Here is a 27,883-nt window from a genome sequence, read left to right as displayed (position 1 = left end):
TAGGCTTCATGCTTTGTTGCAGGGCATCAGATATGGTACCATACTGGTATTGCCTGTCCTTCATGATCGCCATCCATGAGATTAATCAGGACCACAGGATCTTACCCAACATCACCCTGGGCTATGACATCTATGACAATTATTTCAATGCAAGGATGACCTATGATGCCATGCTAGATCTGCTCTCTCCTGGGAGGGCCAATGTCCCAAACTACCACTGTGGAAGAGAGAAGAAGCCCTTGGTTTTCATTGAAGGGGTCAACTCTGACACCTCACTCCAGATTTCAACTATGCTGGGAACCTACAAAATCCCCCAGGTATGAATACACTAGCATGGGCAACATGGAGAGAACAGACACCTCTCTGAATAGGAAGCAAACGAGGAAACTCACTCCCAGAGGAGGCAGTGAAACTTCTAAGAGAGGATTAAACCAATTCATGAAGGCAAAGGCTATTAATGGCTGCTAGGCATGATGACTGCGATCTACGTCCCTAGTTGGAGGCACCAATGCTTCTGGGTGCTGAGTTGCTGGGAATCACATGAGGGCAGAGTGCATTTGTAGGATTGTAGGAAACCAGCAAGCTCATGCTGTGCTTGCTGGTTTCCTACAATCACCTGGCTGGCCACAGTGTGAACAGGATGCTGGGCTAGATGAGCCGTTGGCCTGATCCAGGAGCCTCTTCTTATGTTGAAGGATTTGTCCTGCTGGGTGAAGAAGGGTTTCACAAAAAGGGTCACCATCAGAGCAGTCTAAGGGGTGAACATTGGCTCATGGGAGTTGGAGGTGAATATCATCTGGAGGGCATCACTTTGGGAACCCCTGGCCTATATGGCAAATGAATGTTTCCTCTCAAAGAGCAAACAGCTTTGTGAAATGGGTGGAATTTTAAAAATGGAAAACAGTATAGGAAAAATGGGACAGATTCCCACACTACTAGTCACTGGTTGAGTACTGCCCTAAAACCCCTTAATCCCAGAAGAGCCCCAACAGAAGCCATCTCTCTTAAAACAAATTCTGCTGTTTTTCATTACTTGTTCTTATGAATGTGGGTTGTTGATGTTCTAACTGTGCAACTTTAAAAGGACAGCAGATAAGATCTAGGGTCTAAATCTAGCAATGTTGCTCCATGTTTTCTTAAAGAGTTGTGGAGGAAGCAGGACATCACAGCACAATTTCCAGTTGACCAGTAAAACCCTCTATATCTTCCTTTTCTTCCTAGGTCAGTTACGCTTCTGTTCATCATGCCCTTGACAAAACACAATCTCCTTTGCTCTACCGAATGTCCCCAAATGAAGAACCCCCAGGCTCAGGGATTGTCAGACTACTCCTGCATTTCAGGTGGACTTGGATCGGGCTCATAGCTCCTGACTCTGACAATGGAGAAAGGTTTCTGAGCACCCTGGCACCTGTGCTTGCTACGGGTGGTGTCTGCCTTGCTTTCTCACAAACCATTCCTCGAGACATTCTGTATAAAGGAGATGAGTACACAAAGCTCATGAAGAAGATTTCACTTTCCATGGACAGGCGAATCAATGTGTTTCTTTACTATGGGGACTCTCAGTCCCCCTCAGAAGCTGCAAATACAATAGAAATAGTGAGTGAAACCCTGGAACCCATTACTGGGAAAGTTTGGATCACCATAGCTCTCTCATATGCCAGTTCCAACATGTCTCCCAAAATACTTGAGAACAAGCACATTCATGGATATCTATCTTTTTTTATCCAGACCAAAAAAAGATCAAAACAGGATGGTAATCTGCCATTTTCCTCCGCCTACAGTAATTACCATCCATTTTGGCCTCGGGGCTATAATTGCTTATATTCAAAGCATGTGCTTTCTGTGAAAGGCCAGAAGCGATGCAAAGTGAAGGAGAACCTTTCAGGGTTCCCTCAAGATGTCCTTGAAAGGAGCCTGTTTGAGGACACCTCCAGCATTTACAACACTGTCCGAGCTCTGGCCCATGCCTTAAATGCTGCGTACTCCTCTAGACCCAAGAGGGTGGTGATGATGGGACAGAACAGGTTGGAAGATGGAAAAGTCCAAGCATCACAGGTATTCATTTTCCTTCTCTAATTATCTGGATGGATTTAGTTCCATTTTAAATAACGACCCGTTCAATGACAGATTTGTAGGTCCATTACCTTTAATTGACAGAAATTAACCAAGCATTTAAAAAAGGAGATAAATGAGGTTATAAAATACTGTACATCAAAATGATTAAAAAAATAAATGAATTGTCCAGTCGCACCTTAGAGACCAACTAAGTTTGTTCTTGCTATGAGTTTGTGTGCATGCACACTTGTGTATCTGAAGAAGTGTGCATGCACACAAAGCTCATACCTACCAAGAACAAACTTAGTTGGTCTCTAAGGTGCTACTGGAGAATTATAAATATTGTGTGTGTGTGTGTGTGTGTGTGTGTGTGTACTACGCCAGACCAACACAGAAACCTACCTGAGTCAAAATGATTGATACAGAATTGATAGACCCTTCAATAGTTACCTTGATCTGCAAGACTATGGACTGCTAGCAATGATCATGTGGCCCTTTCAAAGAGAAGACCAAAGATTCCTTAAAAGGAAATGACATTCATATTAAATCCCCATTCATATACATTCCTAGGGATGCCATCATAATAGCAAGATAGCATTGTACTGCATGTAAGTAGTTCAATAAATTTTAATTTCCAAAGTTTCTCCGCAAACCCATTCCAAGGCCAAATGGTTCCCTGGTCTAGGAGATGGTGTCTCTATAGACAAGAGCAACACACCTGCCTTGACCCCCTAGTCTAGCCTGGTGCAGTATCATAAACTCAGGTGGGCAGAGCTAGGTAAGGTCAGGCCCCCTCACCTGAATAATAGAATCATGGAATTGTAGAATTGGAAGGAACCCTGAAAGTCATCTAGTCCCACACTGCGATGCAGGAATCTCGAATAAATCATTCTTGCCAGATGACCATCCAACCTCTATTGAAAAACCTACAATGAAGGAGAGTCCACAACCTCCGAGGGAGACTGTTCCTCTGTCTTACAGCTCTTAGCGTCAGAAAGTTCTTGGTAATGGAAGACACATCAGTCCACTCACGTTCAGTCAAATCTTGAAAGGAACCTATTTCGTAGGCTGCTCAACTGATGGAAGAACACATTCTGAAAGACCTCAAGTATATTGGGAAAATGATATACCAATGGTACTTAACTCAAAATACGGCAATTTACATTAGACACAACAATTCAAAAAGATTACAATTTTTGAGGTCTCAAAACAGAGAAAGGAAGTCAATATCTGTATATGTACGTAAAGATTAGTATGATCACAGAATCATAAAATCCTAGAATCATAGAGTTGGAAGAGACCACAAGGGCCATCGAGTCCAACCCCCTGCCAAGCAGGAAACACCATCAGACCACTCCTGACATATGGTTGTCAAGCCTCTGCTTAAAGACCTCCAAAGAAGGAGACTCCACCACACTCCTTGGCAGCAAATTCCACTGTCGAACAGCTCTTACTGTCAGGAAGTTCTTCCTAATGTTTAGGTGGAATCTTCTTTCTTGTAGTTTGGATCCATTGCTCCGTGTCCGCTTCTCTGGAGAATGATGGCAGGATATGGTTTTTTTAGGTTTGGGTTTTTTCTTTTTTCTTTTGTTTCTGTTTGCTTTGATCTGTTTTTGTTGGTTTATTCTTTTTTTAGGATTTTATCTTTGTAATTTTTGTTGTAACTTTGCATTGAAAATATTTTTTTAAAAAAAGAAGTATATTGGGAACATTAAATAGAAAAACCCTCCATGGCTACTATGTGCCTAGATAATATGTGAACCACCTCGGTGGAAACAGCCAACTTTCTTAAATGCTGCGATCTTCTCTGTCATTCCAGTTACACCGTTTCCTGAGTGATTTTCAGTTCTACAATGCTTCTATGGGTGGAGCATATTTAGATGAGAATGGGGACCTGACAGCTGAATTTGACCTGGTGAACATTGTGATGCTTGCCAATAAGTCCCTTCATGTAGGGAAAGTTGGGAATATGGAGAGAGAGGGATCCGCAGACGTAAAAGTCACCATTGATCAGGATGCCATCGTGTGGCCCCTTTGGTTTAATAAGGTGGGTTAAATCATTCAGATACATTTGATTATGATCCAAAAAAGAAAACAGGATTTTGGATTGAAAGGGATTTCAGTTTTGTAGGAAGAGTCATCCCTACTTCAACTCCCATGAGCATATTTATGAAATTAACATTTTTTGCCTCAACTTGCATCACTTCACACTTGCTTGCTTTGAATTACATTTCCCAATTTACTGCTCAATCACTCAGGTTTGGAGGGGTTCTGTTGGAGGTCTTCACAATCTATTTTTGTTTAAAATTCCCTAAACAATTTAGTAAAGGTAAAGTTAAGGCCAGTTTAATCCAGTCGAATCCAACTATGGGGTGTGCCACTCATCTCTGCTTTCAAGCTGAGGGAGCCCATATTTGTCTGTAGACAGCTTTTTTCGGGTCATGTGGCCAGCATGACTAAACTGCTTCTGGTGCAAGTGGACACTGTGACGAGTGCCAGAATGCATGGAAAAGCTGTTTACCTTCCCACAGCAGCAGTACCTAATTATCTACTTGCACAAGTAAGCTTTAGAACTGCAAGGTTGGCAGGAGCTGGGACTATTGGCTCCACTACTATTGCATGGATAGAAAGACCGTTAACTCCTGGCCATCTTTCTTTATGGGCAGACCATTCCAGAAAACAGAGGATATTGGTTTGAAAGGGACTTTTAATTTTGTAGGAACAGTAACGACCACTTCAACTTCCAGGAGCATATTTATGAAAGTAATATTTTTTGCGTCAACCTGCATCACTTCACACTTGTTTGCTTTGAAATACATTTCCCAATTTATTGCTTAATCCGTCTACAGATTGACTATTGTTTTTTAATATTTTATTGGCAGCCACCCAGCGTGGCTGGGGAAACGCAGCCAGATGGGTGGGGTATAAATAATGAATTATTATTATTATTATTATTATTATTATTATTATTATTAATCACTCAAGTTTAGAGAGGTTCTGTTGGAGGTCTTCACAATCTATTTTTGTTTAAAATTCCCTGAACAATTTAGAAAATGTAAAGTTCAATCCAGCGCAATCCAGTCAAATCCAACTATGGGGTGTGGCACTCATCTCTGCTTTCAGGCCAAGGGAGCTGGCATATGTCTGTAGACACATTTTCTGGCTCATTTGGCCAGAATGACTAAACCGCTTCTGGCGCAACAGGACACCAGAGTGCACGGAAATGCTGTTTACCTTCCCACAGCAGCAATATCTATTTATCTACTTAAACTAGTATGCTTTCAAACTGCTAGGTGACAGGAGCTGGGAGTATTGGCTCCAGTATTATTGCATAGATAGACATACCTGTGGGAAGGTTTAATTTAGCAGAGTTAAACAATCCCCTTTATAAGTTTATGCAGCGATCAGCTTGTTGCTGACTTGTCTGAGCTCTACTAATAATTATGCCTTCCTGGTTAAAAATCCCTTAGAATCCCTCTATAGGAATACACATACAAATCTGATTCATGTAATATAAAACCATTTTACTCTAGATTCATTCAGGTTTACAGAAGTGTATCTGAAGGCAGGCTTAGGTTACATAACAGGCTTAGGTTACATAACAAGCAAATGAACTATAACAGAGGGAAGTTGGTCCTGAGGTGACTGCAACTCAGCAGTTATCTTTCAAAGCTACCAGCAACCGACAAACTGGTTGTCACAGCAACGGGTTAGAACATGTAGGCCGTTAGTCCTCTGTCGGAATGTTGCACTTGACTGCACCTTTACATCCCACAATACCACTGACCATCTTTCTATATGGGCAGACTGTCCCTCAATCCAGATGTGCTGAGAGCTGTCATATTGGGGATGTCAAGGTCATCCGGGAAGGAAAGCCACTTTGCTGCTATGATTGTGCTCCCTGTGTGAAAGGGACAATCTCCACTGTGAAAGGCAAGTGAGAGAAGGAATAGGGTAACTTTTGTAATCTTGTCCAAAACAGTATTATTTTATCCCGCCCCCCACTAAAACCTTTACCCAAGGTTGGGATATCTGCTTTGCATGCAACAGATTGCCAATTCAAGTCATAGTATCTCCCGCTGGGGCCGGGAATGTCCCTTGGTTGAGACCCTGGGTACTGAAGTCACTCATCTTCCTTTCAGATGCAGACCACTGCACCAAATGTCCAGAAGATCAGCACTCAAACAAGCACCGAGATCAATGTGTTCCCAAGATTATCACTTTCCTGTCCTGTGAAGAGTATTTGGGGATTCTCTTGTCTTCCTTTACCTTGTTATTCTCCTTAATCACAGGCTTGGTGTTAGGAATTTTCATCAAATACTCAAGAACTCCCATAGTCAAAGCCAACAACAGGGACCTTTCCTACATTCTCCTTGTATCCCTCTTGCTCTCCTTTTTGTCCTCCTTGCTCTTCATTGACCAGCCAAGAAAAGCCACCTGTCTTCTCCAACAAATTGCATTTGTCCTCATCTTCTCAGTTGCTGTCTCTTCTTTGTTGGCCAAAACCATTACCGTTGTGCTGGCTTTCCTGGCCACAAAGCCTGGGAACAGGGTGAAGAAATGGGTGGGCAAGACTCTGGCCAATGCTGTTGTCCTTTCATGTTCCAGTGTCCAAGTTCTCATCTGCACCACCTGGCTGGGGACTTCTCCCCCATTCCCAGACACTGATATGCACTCCCAACCTGCAGAGATTATCCTGCAATGTAATGTAGGGTCTGCTGCCATGTTTTATGGTGCCCTTGGCTACATGGGTTTCCTGGCTGCCATCTGCTTCACGGTGGCTTTCCTAGCCAGGAATCTGCCTGGGGCCTTCAATGAAGCTAAGCTGATCACCTTCAGCATGCTGGTCTTCTGCAGTGTTTGGGTGTCCTTTGTGCCCACCTACCTGAGCACCAAGGGGAAATACATGGTAGCTGTGCAGGTCTTCTCTATCTTGGCTTCCAGTGCTGGGCTTCTGGGCTGCATCTTCCTCCCCAAGTGCTACATTATTTTACTCAGGCCTGAACTGAATACAAAGGAGCATCTGATGACAAAAAGTAAAGATGCCATCTGATTCTTTGTACATTCTTTTCCATTGTAGGGATCTGTGAACAGAAAGGCAATAAAAAAAATCCAGCCACTTGCTGGTCTAAACTGAAATCTTCAAATGTCAAAAAACTTTGTCAGGAGAGGATATGAGGTGATGGGGATAGATACAAATACTCTGAAATAAAATATTCGACTGGTACAGGAGGCTTCAAGTTTCTCCCCCATATGCATAACAAAAGTCCATCAGGCAGCAGAGGATCATCATATCAGGCCCCCAAATGTCCTGAAAAAATAGCTTGATCCTGGCTTATCTGGTGAACATAGAATCATGGGATTATGGAAGTGTAAAGTTGGAAGAGGGACCCCAAGGGGCATGTAGTTCAATCCTCTGCAATGCAGGAATCTCAACCAGGCATTCATGACAGATGGTCATCCAAACTCTGAGTAAAAATCTCCAAGGAAGGAAAGTCCACAACCTCCCAAAGGGGACTATTGAAGCAGCTCTTGTTGTCAGAAACTTTTTCCTGAAGTTTAGTTAGAGTCTCCTTTCCCTTAACTTGAAGCCATTGGTCCTACCCTCTAGAGCATCAGAAAACAGATTGTGATGTTTTCTTCCAGCTCTGCAGCTGCTCCTCAAGCTCCACAGTGATTCCAGAGATGTATATTCCCTGCATAATTATCATAATCATAGTGATTTATTCCTTGGCAAAACTCAAGCAATGTACCCACTTTTGACACAAAGAACAGATATTTCAGAAATGAGAGCTTGAAATGCCTGCTGCATATTTAAAGACCTCTTGTGCCATCGAGGGCTTTGACTTATCTTCCATGCAGGCAGGGATTCTGCCAGTGTGAAAGTGTCATGTCATCCCTTTCCTCTCCTCTCAATGTCACTGGGGCTTCAGTCTTGCTGGAAACTCTGAGCTTCATCTAGTTAGTTTCTTGCTAAGTTGAGAGCAGTGACAACAGACAAAATGAAAGGAGGCAGACCCAGAGTGAGGCTCTTATTGATGTTGTTGCTGCTGCCGCTTCCCTGTCCAGCTTCAAGGATGCAGAAAGCAAAATGCCCACTGAACTTGGAAAGGGATCGTCCAGATGCAACAAATTATTATAAGCCAGGAGAGCACCTCATAAGCGGGGTCATATCTACATTACAGACAGTTCATCCTGAACACAGTTTCCTTATCCCCACCTTGCAATTACATTGTAAGGTAAGCTGTACTTTCCCCTTTCAATTTCAGCATAGCAGATAAGATTGTGATTAATGGGTAGGCATATATACATAAGGTACCCCTGCCCGTTCGGGCCAGTCGTGTCCGACTCTAGGGTTGTGCGCTCATCTCACTTAAGAGGCCGGGAGCCAGCGCTGTCCGGAGACACTTCCGGGTCACGTGGCCAGCGTGACGAAGCTGCTCTGGCAAGCCAGCAGCAGCGCAGAACACGGAAACGCCGTTTACCTTCCCGCTATAAAGCGGTACCTATTTATCTACTTGCACTTAGGGGTGCTTTCGAACTGCTAGGTGGGCAGGAGCTTGGACCGAAAGACGGGAGCTCACCCCGCCGCGGGGTTTCGAACCGCCGACCATGCGATCGGCAAGTCCTAGGCACTGAGGTTTTACCCACAGCGCCACCCGCGTCCCCTAAGGTACCCCTGCCCCCTGTACTTTCCCCTTGCAATTTCAGCATAGCAGATAAGATTGTGATTAATGGGTAGGCATATATACATAGCATATTCTGTAATACGGTTGTGCTTAGCTATGACTGCCCAAGCCTGTAATGCTTATATGCCAGGGACAAGTCCTGCTTTCTAGATCTTGCCCAGTGAAGACACAAAATGTATGTGCATTGCTTCCCTCCTTACTTTTTTCCACTGAAAAAAACCAAATTGATGGTGAATCATGAATAGCCAGAGATCATCTGCATCCCAAGTTCTTGACTTCGGAAATGTGAAGATGGCCTGATCCGCACTCCTCTGAAAGGGGCAGGACTATAGCTATTAAACTTTCACAATCTATCAAGTCTATCAATCTATCTATCAACATATACCGTATTTTTTGCACCATAGGGCGCACCGGACCATAGGGCGCATCCAGTTTTTAGGGGGGGAAATCAAGAAAAAAATCTTTTCCCCCCCCCAGCCCCAAAGCTCAGCGTACAGGCTGCGCACAACCTCTCCCTGCCGGAGGGGTTGCGCGCGGCTATGGCACAAGCCAAGGCAGCGAGCAGGATGGATCCCGCTCGCTGTTTTGGCTTCCCCTTTAGCCCCATGCAGCCTCTCCCTCCCGGTAGACGCTGCGTGGAGCTAAAGAATCCATAGCCCCGTGCAGCCTCTCCTTGCTGGAGGGGTTGCGCGCAGCTACGGAGCAAGCCAAGGCAGGGGGCGGGATGGATCCCGCTCGCTGTTTTGGCTTCCCCTTTAGCCCTGTGCAGCCTCTACTTGCCGGAGGGGTTGCGCGCAGCTACGGAGCAAGCCAAGGCAGGGGGCGGGATGGATCCCGCTCACTGTTTTGGCTTCCCCTTTAGCCCTGTGCAGCCTCTCCTTGCCGTGAGACACTGCGCAGGGCTTTCCTGGCTTTCCTGGGAGGTGGGGGATTCCCCCACCTCCCGCAAAACCGGCAGAAGCCGTGCGCACTTTAAAAGGGCTGCACGGCTTCTTCTGGCTTTCCTGGGAGGTGGGGGGATTCCCTCACCTCTCGTAAAAGCCCACAGAAGCCGTGCAACTCCTTTAAAGAGATCGCGGCTTCTCCTGGCTTTCCTGGGAGGTGGGAGAAGGGACTGATATGGCCAGTCAGTCCCTTCTCCCTCCTGTGGAAAAGCCCGCAAGAGCGCACGGAGCTTGTGTGCGGCTCTTGGGGGCTTTTCCCACCTGCCTCCCCCCTGCATTCGCTCCATAGGACGCACACACATTTTCCCTTGCTTTTTAGGAGGGAAAAAGTGCGTCCTATGGTGCGAAAAATACGGTAATCACATTGAATTGAGTCTAGAAATTAACTGGCAGCCAGTACAGTTCTCCTGCCCTGGGACCTTAGGGTGAATGGTAGGTACTAAATAGGATAAGAACAGCAATAACAATTAGAAGCAGGAATTATATGACTGGTAAAGATCTCTATTTTACATCTCCTCTTCCTTTTTTAAAAAATAAGGAAGCAAACTCTTATAGCCTACCACTCCCCTTGAACTAGTGCCCTGTCCTTTTACAAACTTTTGCTCAATATATTTGAGGGTGGTATTTACTCCCTGCTTCCAGCACTCAAGTGCTCAAATAAGCTTCTATCTCTCTTTAACTGACAAGCAGCCGTTCACCTTCCAACAAACTCACAAATGACTGATTATGTGATGTGGATGTTCTATTTTGCTTCATTATTGTGGCTGCATTTTTTTATAGGACTTAGAAAACAGGAACTTGACACTTTTCACTGAACGGAGACTGACATTAGGCTTCATGTTTATTACAGGGAAAGAGGGACAAGAGCATACTGGTATCGCCTGTCCTTCATGATCGCCATCCATGAGATTAATCAGGACCCCAGGATCTTACCCAACATCACCCTGGGCTATGACATCCATGAGAATCATTTCAATGCAAGGATGACCTATGATGCCACGCTAGATCTGCTTTCTCCTGGAAGGGCCAATGTCCCAAACTACCACTGTGGAAGACAGAAGAAGCCCTTGGTTTTCATTGAAGGGGTCAACTCTGACACCTCACTCCAGATTTCAAATATGCTGGGAACCTACAAAATCCCTCAGGTATGAATACACTAGCATGGGCAACATACAGAGAACAGCAACCTCTCTGAATAGGAAGTAAACTATGAAGCTCACTCCCAGAGGAGGCAGTGAAGCTTCTAAGAGAGGATTAAACCAATTCATGAAGGCAAGGGCTATTAATGGCTGCTAGGCATGATGACTGTGATCTACCTTCCTAGTTGGAGGCACCAATGCTTTTCGGTGCCAGTTGCTAGTTTCTTACAAGCATCTTGTTGGCCACTGTGAGAACACAATATCGGACTAGATGGGCCATTGGCCTGATCCAGGAGGCTCTTCTTATGTTGGAGGATATGTACTGCTGGGTGAAGAAGGGTTTCAAAAGAGAATCACCATCAGAAACGACTAAGGGGAGGAACAAGCCTTTTGGAAAGAGAGATGCCTCTCAGAAGCTACAACAGGAAGCTCACAAGATGTGTACTGTGAGCTGCTAAGTACTTTATACTTACAAGGGGGAAATAGAATCTTTTTTCAGCCGGCACTTTATAAGAGGACAAGGGTTCAGGGTGAGTTCTGTCACCTCTTTTTCTAGGAAAATAGCAATTTACACGGGGCATGAATCATACTTTGGTGGGACAGAAATGCAGCCTCCAGAAGATATCTCTGGGATGGCTTCACACAAGCCTATTTTGGTAACCTGCCCTGGTACTTTAAGGTGGGGGAATAATATAGACTGGGCAGAAAAACAAATCTAAGGAACGAAACTCATGTGAAACTAACACTCAAGTGAGCTAGAAATCGACCCCTTTCCCCAAACCAAATGTTAAAAGTAGAAAATGCAACACATCTTAACTCTACATAGCCTCAAACATCGTGGGGGGGCATTCTGGGTGGAAATGATGTTGAAGATATGTTATATTGTTGCCTATAATGAATGAATCTATTTATTTCGGTCACTGGCCAGAGTGTATTGTTTCCTATAAGTGTCCTACATCTCCATTCCAGAGAAGCACTGCAGAATATGGCTCTCCCTGACCACAATTTCCAGTTGACCAGTAAAACCCTCTATATCTTCCTTTTCTTCCTAGGTCAGTTACGCTTCTGTTCATCATGCCCTTGACAAAACACCATCTCCTTTGCTCTACCCAATGACCCCAAATGAAGAACCCCCAGGCTCAGGGATTGTCAGGCTACTCCTGCATTTCAGGTGGACTTGGATTGGGCTCATAGCTCCTGACTCTGAAAATGGAAAAAGGTTTCTGAGCACCCTGGCACCTGCGCTTGCTAAGGACGGTGTCTGTGTTGTATTCTCACAAACCATTTTACGAGGCTTCCTTTTTATAGCCAATGCATACAAAAAGCTCCAGCAGAAGATTTCACTTTCCATGGACAGGCGAATCAATGTGTTTCTTTACTATGGGGACTTTCAGTCCGCCCTAGAAGCCGCACGTACGCTGGAAATAGTGGGTGAAACCCTGAAACCCATTACTGGGAAAGTTTGGATAACAATAGCTTTCTCATATGTCAGCTGCAGCATGTCTCTGGAAATACTTGAGAACAAACACATTCATGGATATTTATCTTTATTTTTCCAGACCAAAAAAAGATCAAAACATGATGGTAATCTGCCAGTTTCTTTCCCTTATAGTAATGTCCATCCATGTTGGCCTGAAGGCTATCATTGCTTATATTCAAAGCATGTGTTTTCTGTGAAAGGCCAGAAGCGATGCAAAGTGAAGGAGAACTTTTCGGGTTTCCCTCAGGATGTCCTTGAAAGGAGCCTGTTTCAGGACACCTCCAGCATTTACAACACGGTCCGAGCTCTGGCCCTTGCCTTGAATGCTTTAAATGCTGTGTACTCCTCTAGATCCAAGAGGGTGATGATGACGGGTCAGAACAGGTTGGAAGATGGAAAAGTCCAAGCATCACAGGTATTCATTTTCCTTCTCTAATTATCTGGATGGATTTTGTTCCATTTTAAATAACGGCCGGTTCAATGACAGATTTGTAGGTCCATTTCCTTTAATTAACAGAAATTAAGCAAGAATTAAGCTGGACCATAAAGAAGGCTGATCGCCGAAGAATTGGTGCTTTTGAATTCTGGTGCTGGAGGAGACTCTTGAGAGTCGCATGGACTGCAAGAAGATCAAACCTATCCATTCTGAAGGACATCAGCCCTGAGTGCTCACTGGAAGGACAGATCGTGAAGCTGAGGCTCCAATACTTTGGCCACCTCAGGAGAAGAGAAGACTCCCTGGAAAAGACCCTGATGTTGGGAAAGATGGAGGGCACAAGGAGAAGGGGACGGCAGAGGACGAGATGGTTGGACAGTGTTCTCGAAGCTACAAACATGAGTCTGACCAAACTGCGGGAAGCAGTGGAAGACAGGAGTGCCTGGCGTGCTCTGATCCATGGGGTCACGAAGAGTCGGACATGACTAAACAGCTAAACAACAAAGCAAGAATTAAAAAAGGAGATAAATAAGGTTATAAAATACTGTAGGTGAATATTGATTCATGTAGAACTGATAGACCCTTCTGTTCTGTATCACATTCATTTTAAATCTCCATTCATATACTTTCCTAGGTAAACCATCATAATTGTTTTCATCAAAATAATCATATCTCACTTTCCTAATTATCAAAGACAAACAAAGCATTCCAAAGTTAAAGCAAGATAGAATTCTACTGCATGTAAGAAGTTCCATGACTTTTATTTCCAAAGTTTCTCCACAAACCCTTTCCAAGGTCAAGAGGCTCCCTGGTCAAGGAGATGGTGTCCCTGTAGACAATAGCAACTCCCCTGCCTTGACCCCCTAGTCTAGTCTCAGGCAGTATCAAAAATTCAGGTGGGCAGAGCTAGGTAAGGTCAGGCCCACCCATCTCCCTCACCCAAATCATAGAATCATGGAACTGGAGAGTTGGAAGGGACCCTGAAAGTCATCTAGCCCCACATACTGCAATGCAGGAATCTCAAGTAAATCATCCTTTACAGATGGCCATCCAACCTCTCCTGGAAAAACCTCCAATGAAGGAGCGTCCACAACCTACCGAGGGAGACTGTTCCACAGATCCACCATCAAGCGGCTCTTAGCTTCAAAAAACTCTTGGTAATGCAAGCCAAATCAGCCCACTCATGTGCAATCAAATCATGGAACAGCATGTTTTTAATATGGACTGATCTGACATTCAGCAGTAGCAGCACCAGACCAGAGGGCTCAGTAGATCTGCTACTAGTAACCTCTGGTGGTGTGAGAGGGCTGGAACAAGGAACAGAGACCAAACACCTAGGTCTCCACTCCCGATGGTGGCCAGTCCACCCTCCACTCCAACCACACTCTCCCCTACCCACCTAGCTACTTTCCTCCCACTGTTTCTCATTCAGAGGGGGAACTGCACCAAACCAAAGTTCCCTTTCAACCAGCCTCTCACTCGGGTTGAGGGTCACAAGCCTGCTTCATGAAATGCCTGGTCTGCAAGTCTATAGCCTGACTGGTAGCTGCCACAACTGCAGCCAGACCCACAGCTGCAGCCACCGCTTGGAGCAGGACTCTGAGAGGAGCTGCCATACTCTCTCTAGCCCCAAGTCACAGGATCTTGGACGCAACCTATTTCTTAAGCTACTCAGCTGAAGGAAGAGCTCATTTTGAAAGACCTCAAGTATATTGAGAACATTAAATAGAAAAATAGTCCATGGCCACTAGGTGCCTAGATTATATGTGAACCAACTGGGCGGAAATGCTGCGATCTTCTCTGTCATTCCAGTTACACCGTTTCCTGAGTGATTTTCAGTTCTACAATGCTTCTATAGGCGGAGTATATTTAGATGAGAATGGGGACCTGACAGCTGAATTTGACGTGGTGAACATTGTGATGCTTGCCAATGACTCCCTTCACGTGGGGAAAGTTGGGAGTATGGAGAGAGAGGGATCCGCAGACGTAAAAGTCACCATTGATCAGGATGCCATCGTGTGGCCCCTTTGGTTTAATAAGGTGGGTTAAATCATTCAGATACATTTGATTATGATCCAAAAAAGAAAAAGAAAACAGAGGATTTTGGATTGAAAGGGATTTCAGTTTTGTAGGAAGTGTCATCCCTACTTCAACTCCCATGAGCATATTTATGAAAGTACTATTTTTTGCCTCAACCTGCATCACTTCATACTTGTTTCTATTGAATTACATTTCCCAATTTACTGCTCAGTCACTGAGGTTTGGAGAGGTTCTGTTGGAGGTCTTCACAATCTATTTTTGTTTAAAATTCCCTAAACTATTTAGTAAAGGTAAAGTTAAAGCCAGTTTAATCCAGTCGAATCCAACTATGGGGTGTGCCACTCATCTCTGCTTTCAAGCTGAGGGAGCCCGTATTTGTCTGTAGACAGCTTTTTTCGGGTCATGTGGCCAGCTTCTGGTGCAAGTGGACACTGTGACGAGTGCCAGAATGCATGGAAAAGCTGTTTACCTTCCCACAGCAGCAGTACCTAATTATCTACTTGCACAAGCAAGCTTTAGAACTGCAAGGTTGGCAGGAGCTGGGACTATTGGCTCCACTATTATTGCATGGATAGAAAGACCGTTAACTCCTGGCCATCTTTCTTTATGGGCAGACCGTTCCTCATTCCAGATGTGCTGAGAGCTGTCATATTGGGGATGTCAAGGTCATCCGGGAAGGAGAGCCACTTTGCTGCTATGATTGTGCTCCCTGTGTAAATGGGACAGTCTCCACTGTGGAAGGCTAGTGAGAAAAGTACAGCTTTGAAGGAATAGGGAAACTTCTGTGTGTGTGTTTTAAAAATCATTTTTATTTATTTTATAGTCCAAATTGTAATTATTAATTTTTCCGGGTTCCCCATACTCTGGACCTCTGAAGCATATCTCCAAATCTTCAGTCCTGCCTCTTCTCATTGTTTTCATATTTCTGCCTTCTGCTTTTAACACTTTAAAGTACTCTGCCCCTGGCTATGCGATTCTCAATCATGTCAAAAGTCATATGTCCTTTCATTCATCAAATACAGCTTTATTTGTAAATGTTCCCCCCCCCAACTGTCTATTTTCCAACGCAGCTTTTCCTGACTTCATTCCAATCTTCCAATCCAGCCTGTTGTCCAAACCTTTCTTTTGAGATTTAGTGACGCAGTGTCTTCCACGTTGTTGAGTTGTTACTATAGATTGTTGGGGAGACTGTTTGCAATAGTGCAATGTAAATGAATTGTGTTCCACAGATATAAGTCATTTGGCGATCGATCAGCCTTCTTGGAGACCACACAATCTCCCCCCTCTGGGCCCTGGGGGGGGGGGCTGCTAGACATCCATTCAGCCTTCTCTCTCTCTCATAGTGAAAAAATTCTGCAAACAGCTGCACTATACGTTATCCCAAATTGTTATCTCAAGACATTACAGTCAGCCAGCAAATATTTCCTACTCCCCTCGAAAAAGGGAGGAATTCTTATCTTTCCGTGCTGCATCATATTAACAAACGCCATCTTGTTTCTTCTTTTATGTTTATCAAGTCTTTCAAGTCTGAGTAAAGCTGCACAGTTGAATACTTAATTATAAATAGAAGCTCATCTGTACTCTTTTTTCTTTTTTTTAAAGGTTTCTTAATGAGGCTTGGCATAGAAAACCAATTGTAGGTGTTAAGAAATGAAAAAAGACATACCAAATACCTCCGTAATCCAAATGCCATGATGAGAATCTCTTTGAAGCCCGAGCTTAAACACCAGGGACTGTACAGTTCTGCAGGTTTTTTTCTTAATCTTCTTCGGTCCAGACTATGTCTTTTTATTGTCCAAATCCAATTATTTTATCACACAGATATTTCCGGCTATGAGAGTGACATCGGAGAATGCCAGCCGTGTCGTGCTCTAGGACCCAGTGTCCTGTCACTTGCACCTTGAGGCAAACTGACAATCTCGGACAATCTGTGGGTCTACGAGACAGTCCTCCCCCACCCTGGGGAGTCTGCCAGGGCTAATTACCCCCCTATCAGCCCTGAATTACCGGCATTGCTGGGATTCGATCGTATGGGAGTCAGCCATGTCTCACCGCCGGAAACAGGAAGCGAGGGACAACTTTTGTGATCCTGTCCAACACAATGCTATTACTTTATTTTATCCCAGCCCCCGCATAAAACATGACCTTTACCCAAGGTTGGCGTATCTGATGGGTGGGGTATAAATAAATCATCATCATTATCATCATCATCATCATCATATGTAGTGATGACAGACTCCCTGTGGTTTGATTTTGAATTGGGTTTTTTCTTAGAATCTTTAGAAATAGGACATCTGGTTTCTCTGAAATTTCTCTTCTGGTGACCCATGTGGGACCCATGCTTTCTTCCTAGGAAACAAACTGTGTTTTCACCAGCTGGATGCCCACCGCGTTCCACCAGCCTTGCCAGAGGCTTTCCTGGAAAACTTCAGATCATTCTGCTTCTGCTGGTTGAAAGGCGGTAGTTCAGTAGCACAGGATTTGATTTGCAAAAGGTTGCCAATTCAAGTCATAGTATCTTCAGGTCAGGGCTGGGAATATCCCCAGCTTGAGACGCTGGGTACTGAAATCACTCATCTTACTTTCAGATGCAGACCGCTGCACCAAATGTCCGGAAGATCAGCACTCAAACAAGGACCGAGATCAATGTGTTCCCAAGACTATCACTTTCCTGTCCTATGAAGACTATTTGGGGATTCTCTTGTCTTCCTTTACCTTGTTATTCTCCTTAATCACATGCTTTGTGTTAGGAATTTTCATTAAATACTCAGGAACTCCCATAGTCAAAGCCAACAACAGGGACCTTTCCTACATCCTCCTTGTATCCCTCTTGCTCTGCTTTTTGTCCTCCTTGCTCTTCATTGGCCAGCCAAGAAAAGCCACCTGTCTTCTCCAACAAATTGCATTTGTCCTCATCTTCTCAGCTGCTGTCTCTTCTTTGTTGGCCAAAACCATTACCGTTGTGCTGGCTTTTCTGGCCACAAAGCCAGGGAACAGGGTGAAGAAATGGCTGGGGAAGACTCTGGCCAATGCTGTTGTCCTTTCATGTTCCAGTGTCCAAGTTGTCATCTGCACCACCTGGCTGGGAATATCTCCTCCATTCCCAGACTCTGACATGCACTCCCAGCCTGGAGAGATCATCATGCAGTGCAATGAAGGGTCTGCTGCCATGTTTTATGGAGCCCTTGGCTACATGGGCTTCCTGGCTGCCATCTGCTTCACAGTGGCTTTCCTAGCCAGGAAACTGCCTGGGGCCTTCAATGAAGCCAAGCTGATCACCTTCAGCATGCTGGTCTTCTGCAGTGTTTGGGTGTCTTTTGTGCCCACCTACCTGAGCACCAAGGGGAAATACATGGTAGCTGTGCAGGTCTTCTCTATGTTGGCCTCCAGTGCAGGGCTCCTGGGCTGCATCTTCCTCCCCAAGTGCTACATTATTGTACTGAGGCCTGATCTGAACACAAAGGAGCACCTGACAACAAAAACAAAAGATGGAATTTGATTCTTAATGCACTTTTCCCACCAAGGGAATCTGCGTGCAGCACAATACTTATGAAAAGAAGCTATTTCCCTTTCAGGTGTTTATTATGAGCTGCTCTTGTACCTATTTTTTAATCTATCCAAAACCTAACACGTCATTTCCAAAGTGAATGCACGGTCATCCCAGAACAATCAGAGGCCCTTTTGATTTAATGTATCACTAAATAGGAACCCTTTTCAGAACTTGATTGAAATATATCCTCTTAATATGCCAGGGTGATCTTTATACCTGTGTCACCCTGACCGGTGTTGCATGATCTTATTTTCCACAACTAAGAAGAAGAAGAAGAGAAGAGTTTGGATTTGATATCCCGCCTTTCACTCCCTTTAAGGAGTCTCAAAGCGGCTAACATTCTCCTTTCCCTTCCTCCCCCACAAGAAACACTCTGTGAGGTGAGTGGGGCTGAGGGACTTCAGAGAAGTGTGACTGGCCCAAGGTCACCCAGCAGCTGCATGTGGAGGAGCGGAGACGCAAACCCGGTTCCCCAGATTACGAGACTACCGCTCTTAACCACAACACCACATTGGCTCTCAAATAAATGTATAGATGTATATGTAAACTAAATATGTATATGTAACATATATGCTGCATACAGGGTCTGACATTTTCTTCCTTTTGTGCAGAAGGAAGTGGATTTGGCACAAGGCTGCACAACTGGAATATCCAGTGGGAAGCTGTATATATTTCAAATTATTTCACTTTGTTTTTGTGACCACTTGTTGTAAATATTCCTCTCCTTATTTCTGCCTCTGAGCAAAACATAGAGATTCCCTTCCCTGATAGATGATGTCAGGAATGAGACAGCTCTCAGTGAAGATCAGCCACAGGTTGCAGAAAGCAGCCAGGAGCAGAGAAGCTTAGGGGTTAATCAGGCAGACCATCAGCTCGCTTCATCTCCTCCAGCCCTAGGAATGCAGGTTGCCAAGGGGACGACTGATAGCGCGAGAGAGGGGGAACAGAGCCAACACTCTTTGAAAGAGTGAACAGGCGGGAAAATAGACAGGAAAAGAGGAAGTCGGAGCTGAGCCAATTAGTTCCTGCAATCGCTGTATGGGAGGTCTGTTAGACAGGAAGATAAACAAAGGACACAAACAGCGCCGGTCCAGTATATTCTGTAGAAAAAGAAAGCAGAGTTCAGGAAGGGTCATCATAATTAATGACAGTGGTACGTTACAGCCACCAGAGTTATCTGTTGTTGTTTTTTTGCAATAAATCCTCTTTCTAATTATCGCGTTATCAAGGTGAGAACCTGGACTCCTGATATATAGGGAAGTTCCACAAGACGTTTTGCAATTCACCATTTTAAACCTTAAACTTGACACAAATGCCCAGTGTATTGCTTCCAACGGTTTCTTGTAGGTCCGCAAAATAATCTGCTCCTAAAGGAAATTGAAGACGAATTCTGAAAACTTAGAGATGTTCTATCTTCCATGTTCTTGAGTGGGAAGATGGCCTGAGCTAAAAGGGGCTGCGCTCCTCTGGGTGGATGAGGTCCACAGCGTTGGAGTCCAGCAACATTGTCACTGGAAGCTCAGATTTCACTGCTCACGTTAGTGCTTAAAACCCTAAAACAACTTGGGCCCCCAATATCTTGATAGGTCATCTTCATCCCTACAGATACTCCTGAGTTTTATGATTGCTGTCATTTGGAGAAGTGGGTGAAATGGGACAAAGTTCTTGGTCCATGTCTTGAGCAGCCCTCCCTCCACATCTGGATGATGGTTAGAGTTAGCTGGATGCCTGGAGCTTGACTCATCTGCCCTCCCTTTCTCCAAGGAATGTGTGCACGTGCAGTGACGCGTATAAAGCCAAGGTTGGATTCCACAGCAATTCCACAGCTACAGGGAAGCCGGCAGAGGGCCTTCTCGGTAGTGGCACCTGTCCTTTGGAACGCCCTCCCAACAGGTGTCAAAGAGATAAACAACTACCTAACATTTAGAAGACATCTGAAGGCAGCCCTGTTCAGAGAAGTTTTTATTTTTTATTTAAAAAAAATAATCTTTATTGCTTTTCATAACACAAAAGGAAAAACACAACAAAAATAAAACAAACCAAAAACACAATACAAAAAGATTAAAAGGGAAAAAAAGGAAAAAGATTTCAAAACACAACCTTTCTTTCTTTCACTTGTTTCCTCGACTTCCTCACACCTCCCTCCTTGTATTCCACTTCTATTAGATAAATTCAACAAATCCTTTCCATCTTTCTCTTAAATCTCAATTATACATAACATAATTTTCATAACCTTATTTTAACCTTAAAGCTAAAACTTATAAGTACTTAACTTCTGATAACATTTCTGCTAAATCCATGAAGTGTCAATCCTCCGTTTTTCTATCCCTCAAAAGAAATTTTTTGTTAGTTTCATGTAAAACTTAAGCTTAATATATACTTTAGTAAAAACTTTAAATTTCCAATCTTCTTCCCTCAGCTCCCCCCCCCCCCCCTGGTTTCGGAAAACTGCCAGCCTTTTCCGTCAATTCCCTATAGTCCTTCAATCTGGAAATCTGATGTCCGAGGCTCTTAAGTCCCCTCCAGGCCCCTTCTGCAGGTTTTCTTCATGTTCCTTAATGCCAAGTAACAGATCCCAGGGAAATTCCATCCTAATGTTACGGTCGTATCTTCTGAGCAATCCAGCCAAATTTCCATGGCTAAAGCTAGAGTCATATTTCAAAATGTCTCCAAGTCCAAGAGCCCCCAAACCTTCAGCTCCCTCCGAATACCAACAGTCTGTAAGTCCCTGTGTAATAAAGTCTTTCCAACTTTCCATCTTCACTCCAGGGCAGGATCCGGTTTTCAGAATCCGGCTTTCACCAAATTCAGTCATAAGCATCCTCCATTTGTAGTCCTCAGTTTGCTTCTGTGGGACTAAGGATCTCACTTGTGTTGTTTTGGATTCTAAAACAACAGCTGCTGCCAAAGTAGATTCCTGTACCAAACTAGCACTGGTGCTCAATTCTTGTCTGTAGTTAGGAATTTCCTGTTCCTGTTTGTCAAATTTTTTTGAAATCCTATCATTCACCTTCTTATGAAGTTCTTCCAGCAAGTAGTTTATCTTAAACAGTAAATTCACAATTTCTTCAGTAAGCAACATTTTGAATGTTTCAAGGTCAGTCTCTAGTTTCTCAGGATCTTATCTTTCCAGCTGGCACTCATTCCTGCAATAGTGTCAAAGATCTCCCACTAGAGGGACACAGTCTCCATTTGTATCCATTTAAGTTACTTTCCTCCATCTTAAAAGCAGAAGAGGACGGAAGAAACTTTGTATTTTAGCAAACTGTCAAGTCCATTCTCTCAAAAAACTTTTAATGCAATTCTCCGAACGTCAAAGGCAGCCCGTTCCCAGGCTCAGAGCTGCGGTTTTTAAATTTCCTAAAACTTATTAAATTCAAAGTTTCCCCCTACTTCCTCCAAAGGGGGGGGGGGTTGCGTTTTAAACGATGAATATTTAAATCTTTATCAAAAACTTTCAAGATTTTAGCTTGTAGGGTCTTTGTTTCGATCTAAATACAAAAGCGGAAGGCGGACTTCCTATTTGAGCCTCCCGGCGTAGCTGCCAAATTGATTATTTCCCTTTTTATGTCCTCCAATTAAAATTAAAGTTCCTTTTGACCCTTTTTCTTTTAAAATCTTCCAATTTGTTCTACTCATGGGTAGTTGCTTTTGGGATCAAATTGTCCATAGGAAAAAGTCAGCGCTCTCCGGCAACGGCTGTGCAGCTTCACTCCGTAAAAGAAGCAGTCTGTTCGCAGCACCGCGCCACTCACTCTCTCTTGCTCCGGAGCCCCAAAAAACCGGGTCTCCCCGCGATTAGGGGAGGCGCAAATGTTCAGGGAAGTTTTTAATGTGTGACATTTTAATGTATTTTTCATCTTTGTTGGAAGCCGCCCAGAGTGGCTGGGGAAACCCAGCCAGATGGGCAGGGTACAAATAATAAATTATTATTATTATTATTGGCAGGGATGCAAGGTATCAGCAGAGAAGCTGAAGGTTATTTACTGGGTGTTTCAGTGCAGCATAGTGAGCTAGGATGGGGAAGTGCTAGTGGATAACAATACTACTAATTTTAATAATTTTATGATTTATAGCCCACCCATCTAGTTGGGTTCTCCCAGCCACCCTCTGTATACTTCTATCTTTACAAGGGTTACTTCTAAGACCAGAAGAACTATATTGCAGTAGATGAGTTCATGATGTAACTGTGAGATATTCTTGGCAGCCTGCCCAGAAACGTAAGTCTGCCTCAGAGACAGTGGTCTGCCCAGAGACAGCCTGCTGATTGGTTAACAGTAGGTGTAAGATACCCCTTCATGGATCACTGCCTTGCCGTGGCGAAGGGGCTTGAAGAACTCAGAGAAGCTATGAACTACGCCGAGCAGGGCACACAAGATGAACAAGTCATAGTGGAGAGTTTTGACCAAACGTGATCCACCTGGAGGAGGAACCGGCAAGCCACTCCAGTATCCTGCCAAGAAAACTCCATGGACAAAGACAACAGGCATATAAAAGTTATGACGCTGGAAGATGAGCCCCTCAGGTCGGAAGGCGTCCAACATGCTACTGGGGAAGAGCGGAGGACAAGTACAAGTAGATCCAGAGCTGATGAAGCGGTTGGGCCAAAGCCGAAAGGACGCTCAGTTGCGGATATGCCTGGAAGCGAAAGGAAAGTCCAATGCTGTAAAGAAAAATATTGCATAGGAACCTGGAATGTAAGAACCATGAACCTGGGTAAGTTGGAGGTGGTCAAAAATGAGATGGCAAGAATAAATATTGACATCCTGGGCATCAGTGAACTAAAATGGACGGGAATGGGCGAATTCAGTTCGGATGACCATCACATCTACTACTGTGGGCAAGAAACCCGTAAAAGAAATGGAGTGGCCCTCATAGTCAACAAAAGAGTGGCGAAAGCTGTACTGGGATGCAATCTCAAAAATGATAGAATGATCTCGATACGAATCCAAGGCAGACCTTTTAACATCACAGTAATCCAAGTTTATGCACCAACTACTGGCGCTGAAGAAACTGAAATTGACCAATTCTATGAAGACTTACAAGACCTTATAGAAGTGACACCAAAGAAGGATGTTCTTCTCATTATAGGGGATTGGAATGCTAAAGTAGGGAGTCAAGAGATAAAAGGAACAACTGGCAAGTTTGGCCTTGGAGTTCAAAACGAAGCAGGGCAAAGGCTAATAGAGTTCTGCCAAGAGAACAAGCTGGTCATCACAAACACTCTTTTCCATGGTAAGGACCTAACAGAAGCAGAAGACATCAAGAAGAGGTGGCAAGAATACACAGAGGAATTATACCAGAAGGATATGGATGTCTCGTACACCCCAGGTAGTGTGGTTGCTGACCTTGAGCCAGACATCCTGGAAAGTGAAGTCAAATGGGCCTTAGAAAGCACTGCAAATAACAAGGCCAGTGGAAGTGATGGTATTCCAGCTGAACTATTTAAAATTTTAAAAGATGATGCTGTTAAGGTGCTACACTCAATATGCCAGCAAATTTGGAAAACTCAGCAGTGGCCAGAAGATTGGAGAAGATCAGTCTACATCCCAATCCCAAAGAAAGGCAGTGCCAAAGAATGCTCCAACTACCGCACAATTGCACTCATTTCACACGCTAGCAAGGTTATGCTTAAAATTCTACAAGGAAGGCTCAAGCAGTATGTGGATCAAGAACTCCCAGAAGTGCAAGCTGGATTTAGAAGAGGCAGAGGAACCAGAGACCAAATTGCAAACATGCGCTGGATTATGGAGAAAGCTAGAGAGTTCCAGAAAGACATCTACTTCTGCTTCATTGACTATGCAAAAGCCTTTGACTGTGTCGACCACAGCAAACTATGGCAAGTTCTTAAAGAAATGGGAGTGCCTGATCACCTCATCTGTCTCCTGAGAAATCTCTATGTGGGACAAGAAGCTACAGTTAGAACTGGATATGGAACAACTGATTGGTTCAAAATTGGGAAAGGAGTACGACAAGGCTGCATTTTGTCTCCCTGCTTATTTAATTTGTATGCAGAATACATCATGCGAAAGGCTGGGCTGGATGAATCCCAAACTGGAATTAAGATTGCCGGAAGAAATATCAACAACCTCAGATATGCAGATGACACAACCTTGATGGCAGAAAGTGAGGAGGAATTAAAGAACCTTTTAATGAGGGTGAAAGAGGAGAGCGCAAAATATGGTCTGAAGCTCAACATCAAAAAAACGAAGATCATGGCCACTGGTCCCATCACCTCCTGGCAAATAGAAGGGGAAGAAATGGAGGCAGTGAGAGATTTTACTTTCTTGGGCTCCATGATCACTGCAGATGGTGACAGCAGCCACGAAATTAAAAGACGCCTGCTTCTTGGGAGAAGGGCAATGACAGGCCTAGACAGCATCTTGAGAAGTAGAGACATCACCTTGCCAACAAAGGTCCGTATAGTTAAAGCCATGGTTTTCCCAGTAGTGATGTATGGAAGTGAGAGCTGGACCATAAAGAAGGCTGATCGCCGAAGAATTGATGCTTTTGAATTATGGTGCTGGAGAAGACTCTTGAGAGTCCCATGGACGGCAAGAAGATCAAATGCATCCATTCTTAAGGAAATCAGACCTGAGTGCTCACTGGAAGGACAGATCGTGAAGCTGAGGCTCCAGTACTTTGGCCACCTCATGAGAAGAGAAGACTCCCTGGAGAAGACCCTGATGCTGGGAAAGATGGAGGGCACAAGGAGAAGGGGGCGACAGAGGACGAGATGGTTGGATAGTGTTTTCGAGGTTACCAGCATGAGTTTGACCAAACTGCGGGAGGTAGTGGAGGACAGAGGTGCCTGGCGTGCTCTGGTCCATGGGGTCACGAAGAGTCGGACACGACTAAACGACTAAACAACAACAACAAGGTGTAAGATAAGGATTGGTTGAGCTCAGCCAATCAGTGTTATACCGTAACAGAGCAGCTATATCTATATGTCTGTGTTCTGTGAGTCTGTCTGTCTGTGGTGGTTATAGTATGAGGGATTGGTTAATGGCAGTTTGCTGAGAGAGTGTACATGCTGTTAACACTCTGTATCTGTATACAGTGGTGCCTCGCAAGACAAAATTAATTTGTTCTGCGAGTTTTTTCATCTTGCGAATTTTTCGTCTTGCGAAGCACCTCTTCAAGCAATGCACCCTGGGTATTAACGGTTTTAAGAAAAAGGAAACAAACTTGCAAGACATTTTCGTCTTGCGAAGCAAGCCCATAGGGAGATTCGTCTTGCGAAGCAACTCGAAAAACAAAAAACTCTTTCGTCTTGTGAGTTTTTCGTCTTGCGTGGCATTCGTCTTGCGAGGTACCACTGTATAGTAATCTATGTGTTTATTACTGTTTACTACAATAAACACTAGTTGTAGCTTTCAAGCCGTTCTTTCCTTCATTGTGTGAAAGGACAGCATTCAGACTTCAATCGGCTTCCAACGACATTGCGTACTCTGCAAAGCTCACGCCAGAGGAAGAGTGTGGTCAAAAGATTTATTAGCATATAGAAGGTCTTCTCTATGTTGGCCTCCAGTGCTGGGCTTCTGGGCTGCATCTTCATGCCCAAGTGCTACATTATTTTACTCAGGCCTGAACTGAATACAAAGGAGCATCTGACGACACAAAGTAAAGATGCCATTTGAATCTTTGTACATTCTTTTCCATTGTAGGGATCTGTGAACAGAAAGGCAATAACAAAATCCTGCCACTTGCTGGTCTAAAATGAAATCTTCAAATGTCAAAAAAGTTTGTCAGGAGAGGATATGAGGTGATGGGGATAGATACAGTACTCTGAAATAAAATATTCGACTGGCACAGGAGGCTTTAAGTCCCCCCCCCCCCATATGCATAACAAAAGTCCATCAGGCAGCAGAGGTTCATCATATCAGGCCCCAAAATGTCCTGAAAAAATAGCTTGATGCTGGCTTATCTGGTGAACATAGAATCATAGAATTATGGAAGTGTAAAGTTTGAAGAGGGATCCCAAGGGGCATGTAGTTCAACCCTCTGCAATGCAGGAATCTCAACCAAGCATTCATGACAGATGGTCATCCAAACTCTGATTAAAAACCTCCAAGGAAGGAAAGTCCACAACCTCCCAAGGGGGATTATTCAAACAGTTCTTGTCAGAAACTTTTTCCTGAACTTTAGTTAGAGTCTCCTTTCTTTTAACTTGAAGCCATTGGTCCTACCCTCTAGAGCAAAGAGAAATCAGATTGTGATATTTTCTTCCAGCTCTGCAGCTGCTGCCCAAGCTCCACAGTGATTCCAGAGATGTATATTCCCTGCATAATTATCATAATCATAGTGATTTATTCCTTGGCAAAACTCAAGCAATGTACCCACTTTTGACACAAAGAACAGATATTTCAGAAATGAGAGCTTGAAATGTTTGTTGCATATTTAAAGACCTCTTGTGCCATCGAGGGCGTTGACTTATCTTCCAGGCAGGCAGGGATTCTGCCAGTGTGAAAGCTTCGTATCCTCCCTTTCCTCACCTTTTCTCTGGGGCTTCGGTCTTGTTGGAGACTTTGGGCTTCATCTAGTTAGTTTCTTGCTAAGTTGAGAGCAGTGAAAACAGATGTAATGACAGGAGCCAGACCCAGAGTGAGGCTCTTATTGATGTTGTTGTTGCTGCTGCTGCTGCTTCCCTGTGCAGCTTCTAGGTTGCGGAAAGCAAAATGCCCATTGAACTTGAGAAGGGACAGTCCAGATGCAATGAATTATTACGAGCCAGGAGACCACCTCATAAGCGGGGTCATATCTACATTACGAATTCTGCATATTGGACACCATTTCCTTGCCACCCCTTTTATTTACAGTAGAAGGTACGCTGCATTTCCCCATGCAATTTCTGCACAGCAGACAAAACTGTGATTGATGGGTAGGCATATATACATAGCATATTCTTTAATACGGTTGTGCTTAGCTGTGACTGCCCAAGCCTCTAATGCTTACATGCCAGGGACAAGTCCTGCTTTCTAGAGTTTGCCCATTGAAGACACAAAATGTATGTGCATTACTTCCCTCCTTACTTTTTTCCACTGGAAAAAAGAAACAAATTGATGGTGAATCAAGAAGATCCAGAGATCATCTGCATCCCAACTTCTTAACTTGGGACATGTAAAGATGGCCTGATCTGCACTCCTCTGACAGGAGCAGGACTATAACTATTAAATGGTCACAATCTATCTATCAAGTTAACATACAATCACGTTGAATTGAGTCTAGAAATCAACTGGCAGCCAGTACAGTTCACCTGCCCTGGGACCTTAGGGTGAAACGTAGCTACTAAATAGGATAACAACAGCAATAACAATTAGAAGCAGGAATTATATGACTGGTAAAGATTTCTATTTTACATCTCCTCTTCCTTTTTTAAAAAATAAAGAAACAAACTAGTGCCCTGTCCTTTTACAAACTTTTTCTCAATATATTTGTGGGTGGTATTCACTCCTTGCTTCCAGCACTCAAGTGCTCAAATATGCTTCTATCTCTCCTTAACTGGCAAGCAGCCGTTCAGCTTCCAACAAACTCACATATGGCTGATTAT

The 27,883-nt window shown here is 44.0% G+C and overlaps 2 protein-coding genes across 2 annotated transcripts in view; one reads left to right on the top strand and one right to left on the bottom strand.

Moving 5' to 3' along the window:
* The window catches only part of LOC114592563 (uncharacterized), a 400,972-nt gene that overhangs the window by 186,923 nt on the left and 186,166 nt on the right, over window positions 1-27,883 (bottom strand).
* LOC144327070 (vomeronasal type-2 receptor 26-like) lies at window positions 33-18,282 on the top strand. The gene is made up of 6 exons (XM_077925285.1): window positions 33-317; window positions 1,222-1,317; window positions 1,831-2,024; window positions 10,539-10,833; window positions 15,398-15,524; window positions 17,372-18,282. Exons 1-6 carry the CDS (start codon window positions 33-35, stop codon window positions 18,280-18,282), a joined length of 1,908 nt encoding a protein of 635 aa, XP_077781411.1.

The sequence above is a fragment of the Podarcis muralis genome, chromosome 2 (genome assembly GCF_964188315.1).
Source record: "Podarcis muralis chromosome 2, rPodMur119.hap1.1, whole genome shotgun sequence".
Lineage (NCBI taxonomy): Eukaryota > Metazoa > Chordata > Lepidosauria > Squamata > Lacertidae > Podarcis > Podarcis muralis.
Note: the sequence above shows the minus strand (reverse complement) of the source record. Positions and strands in the feature narration are given on the sequence as shown.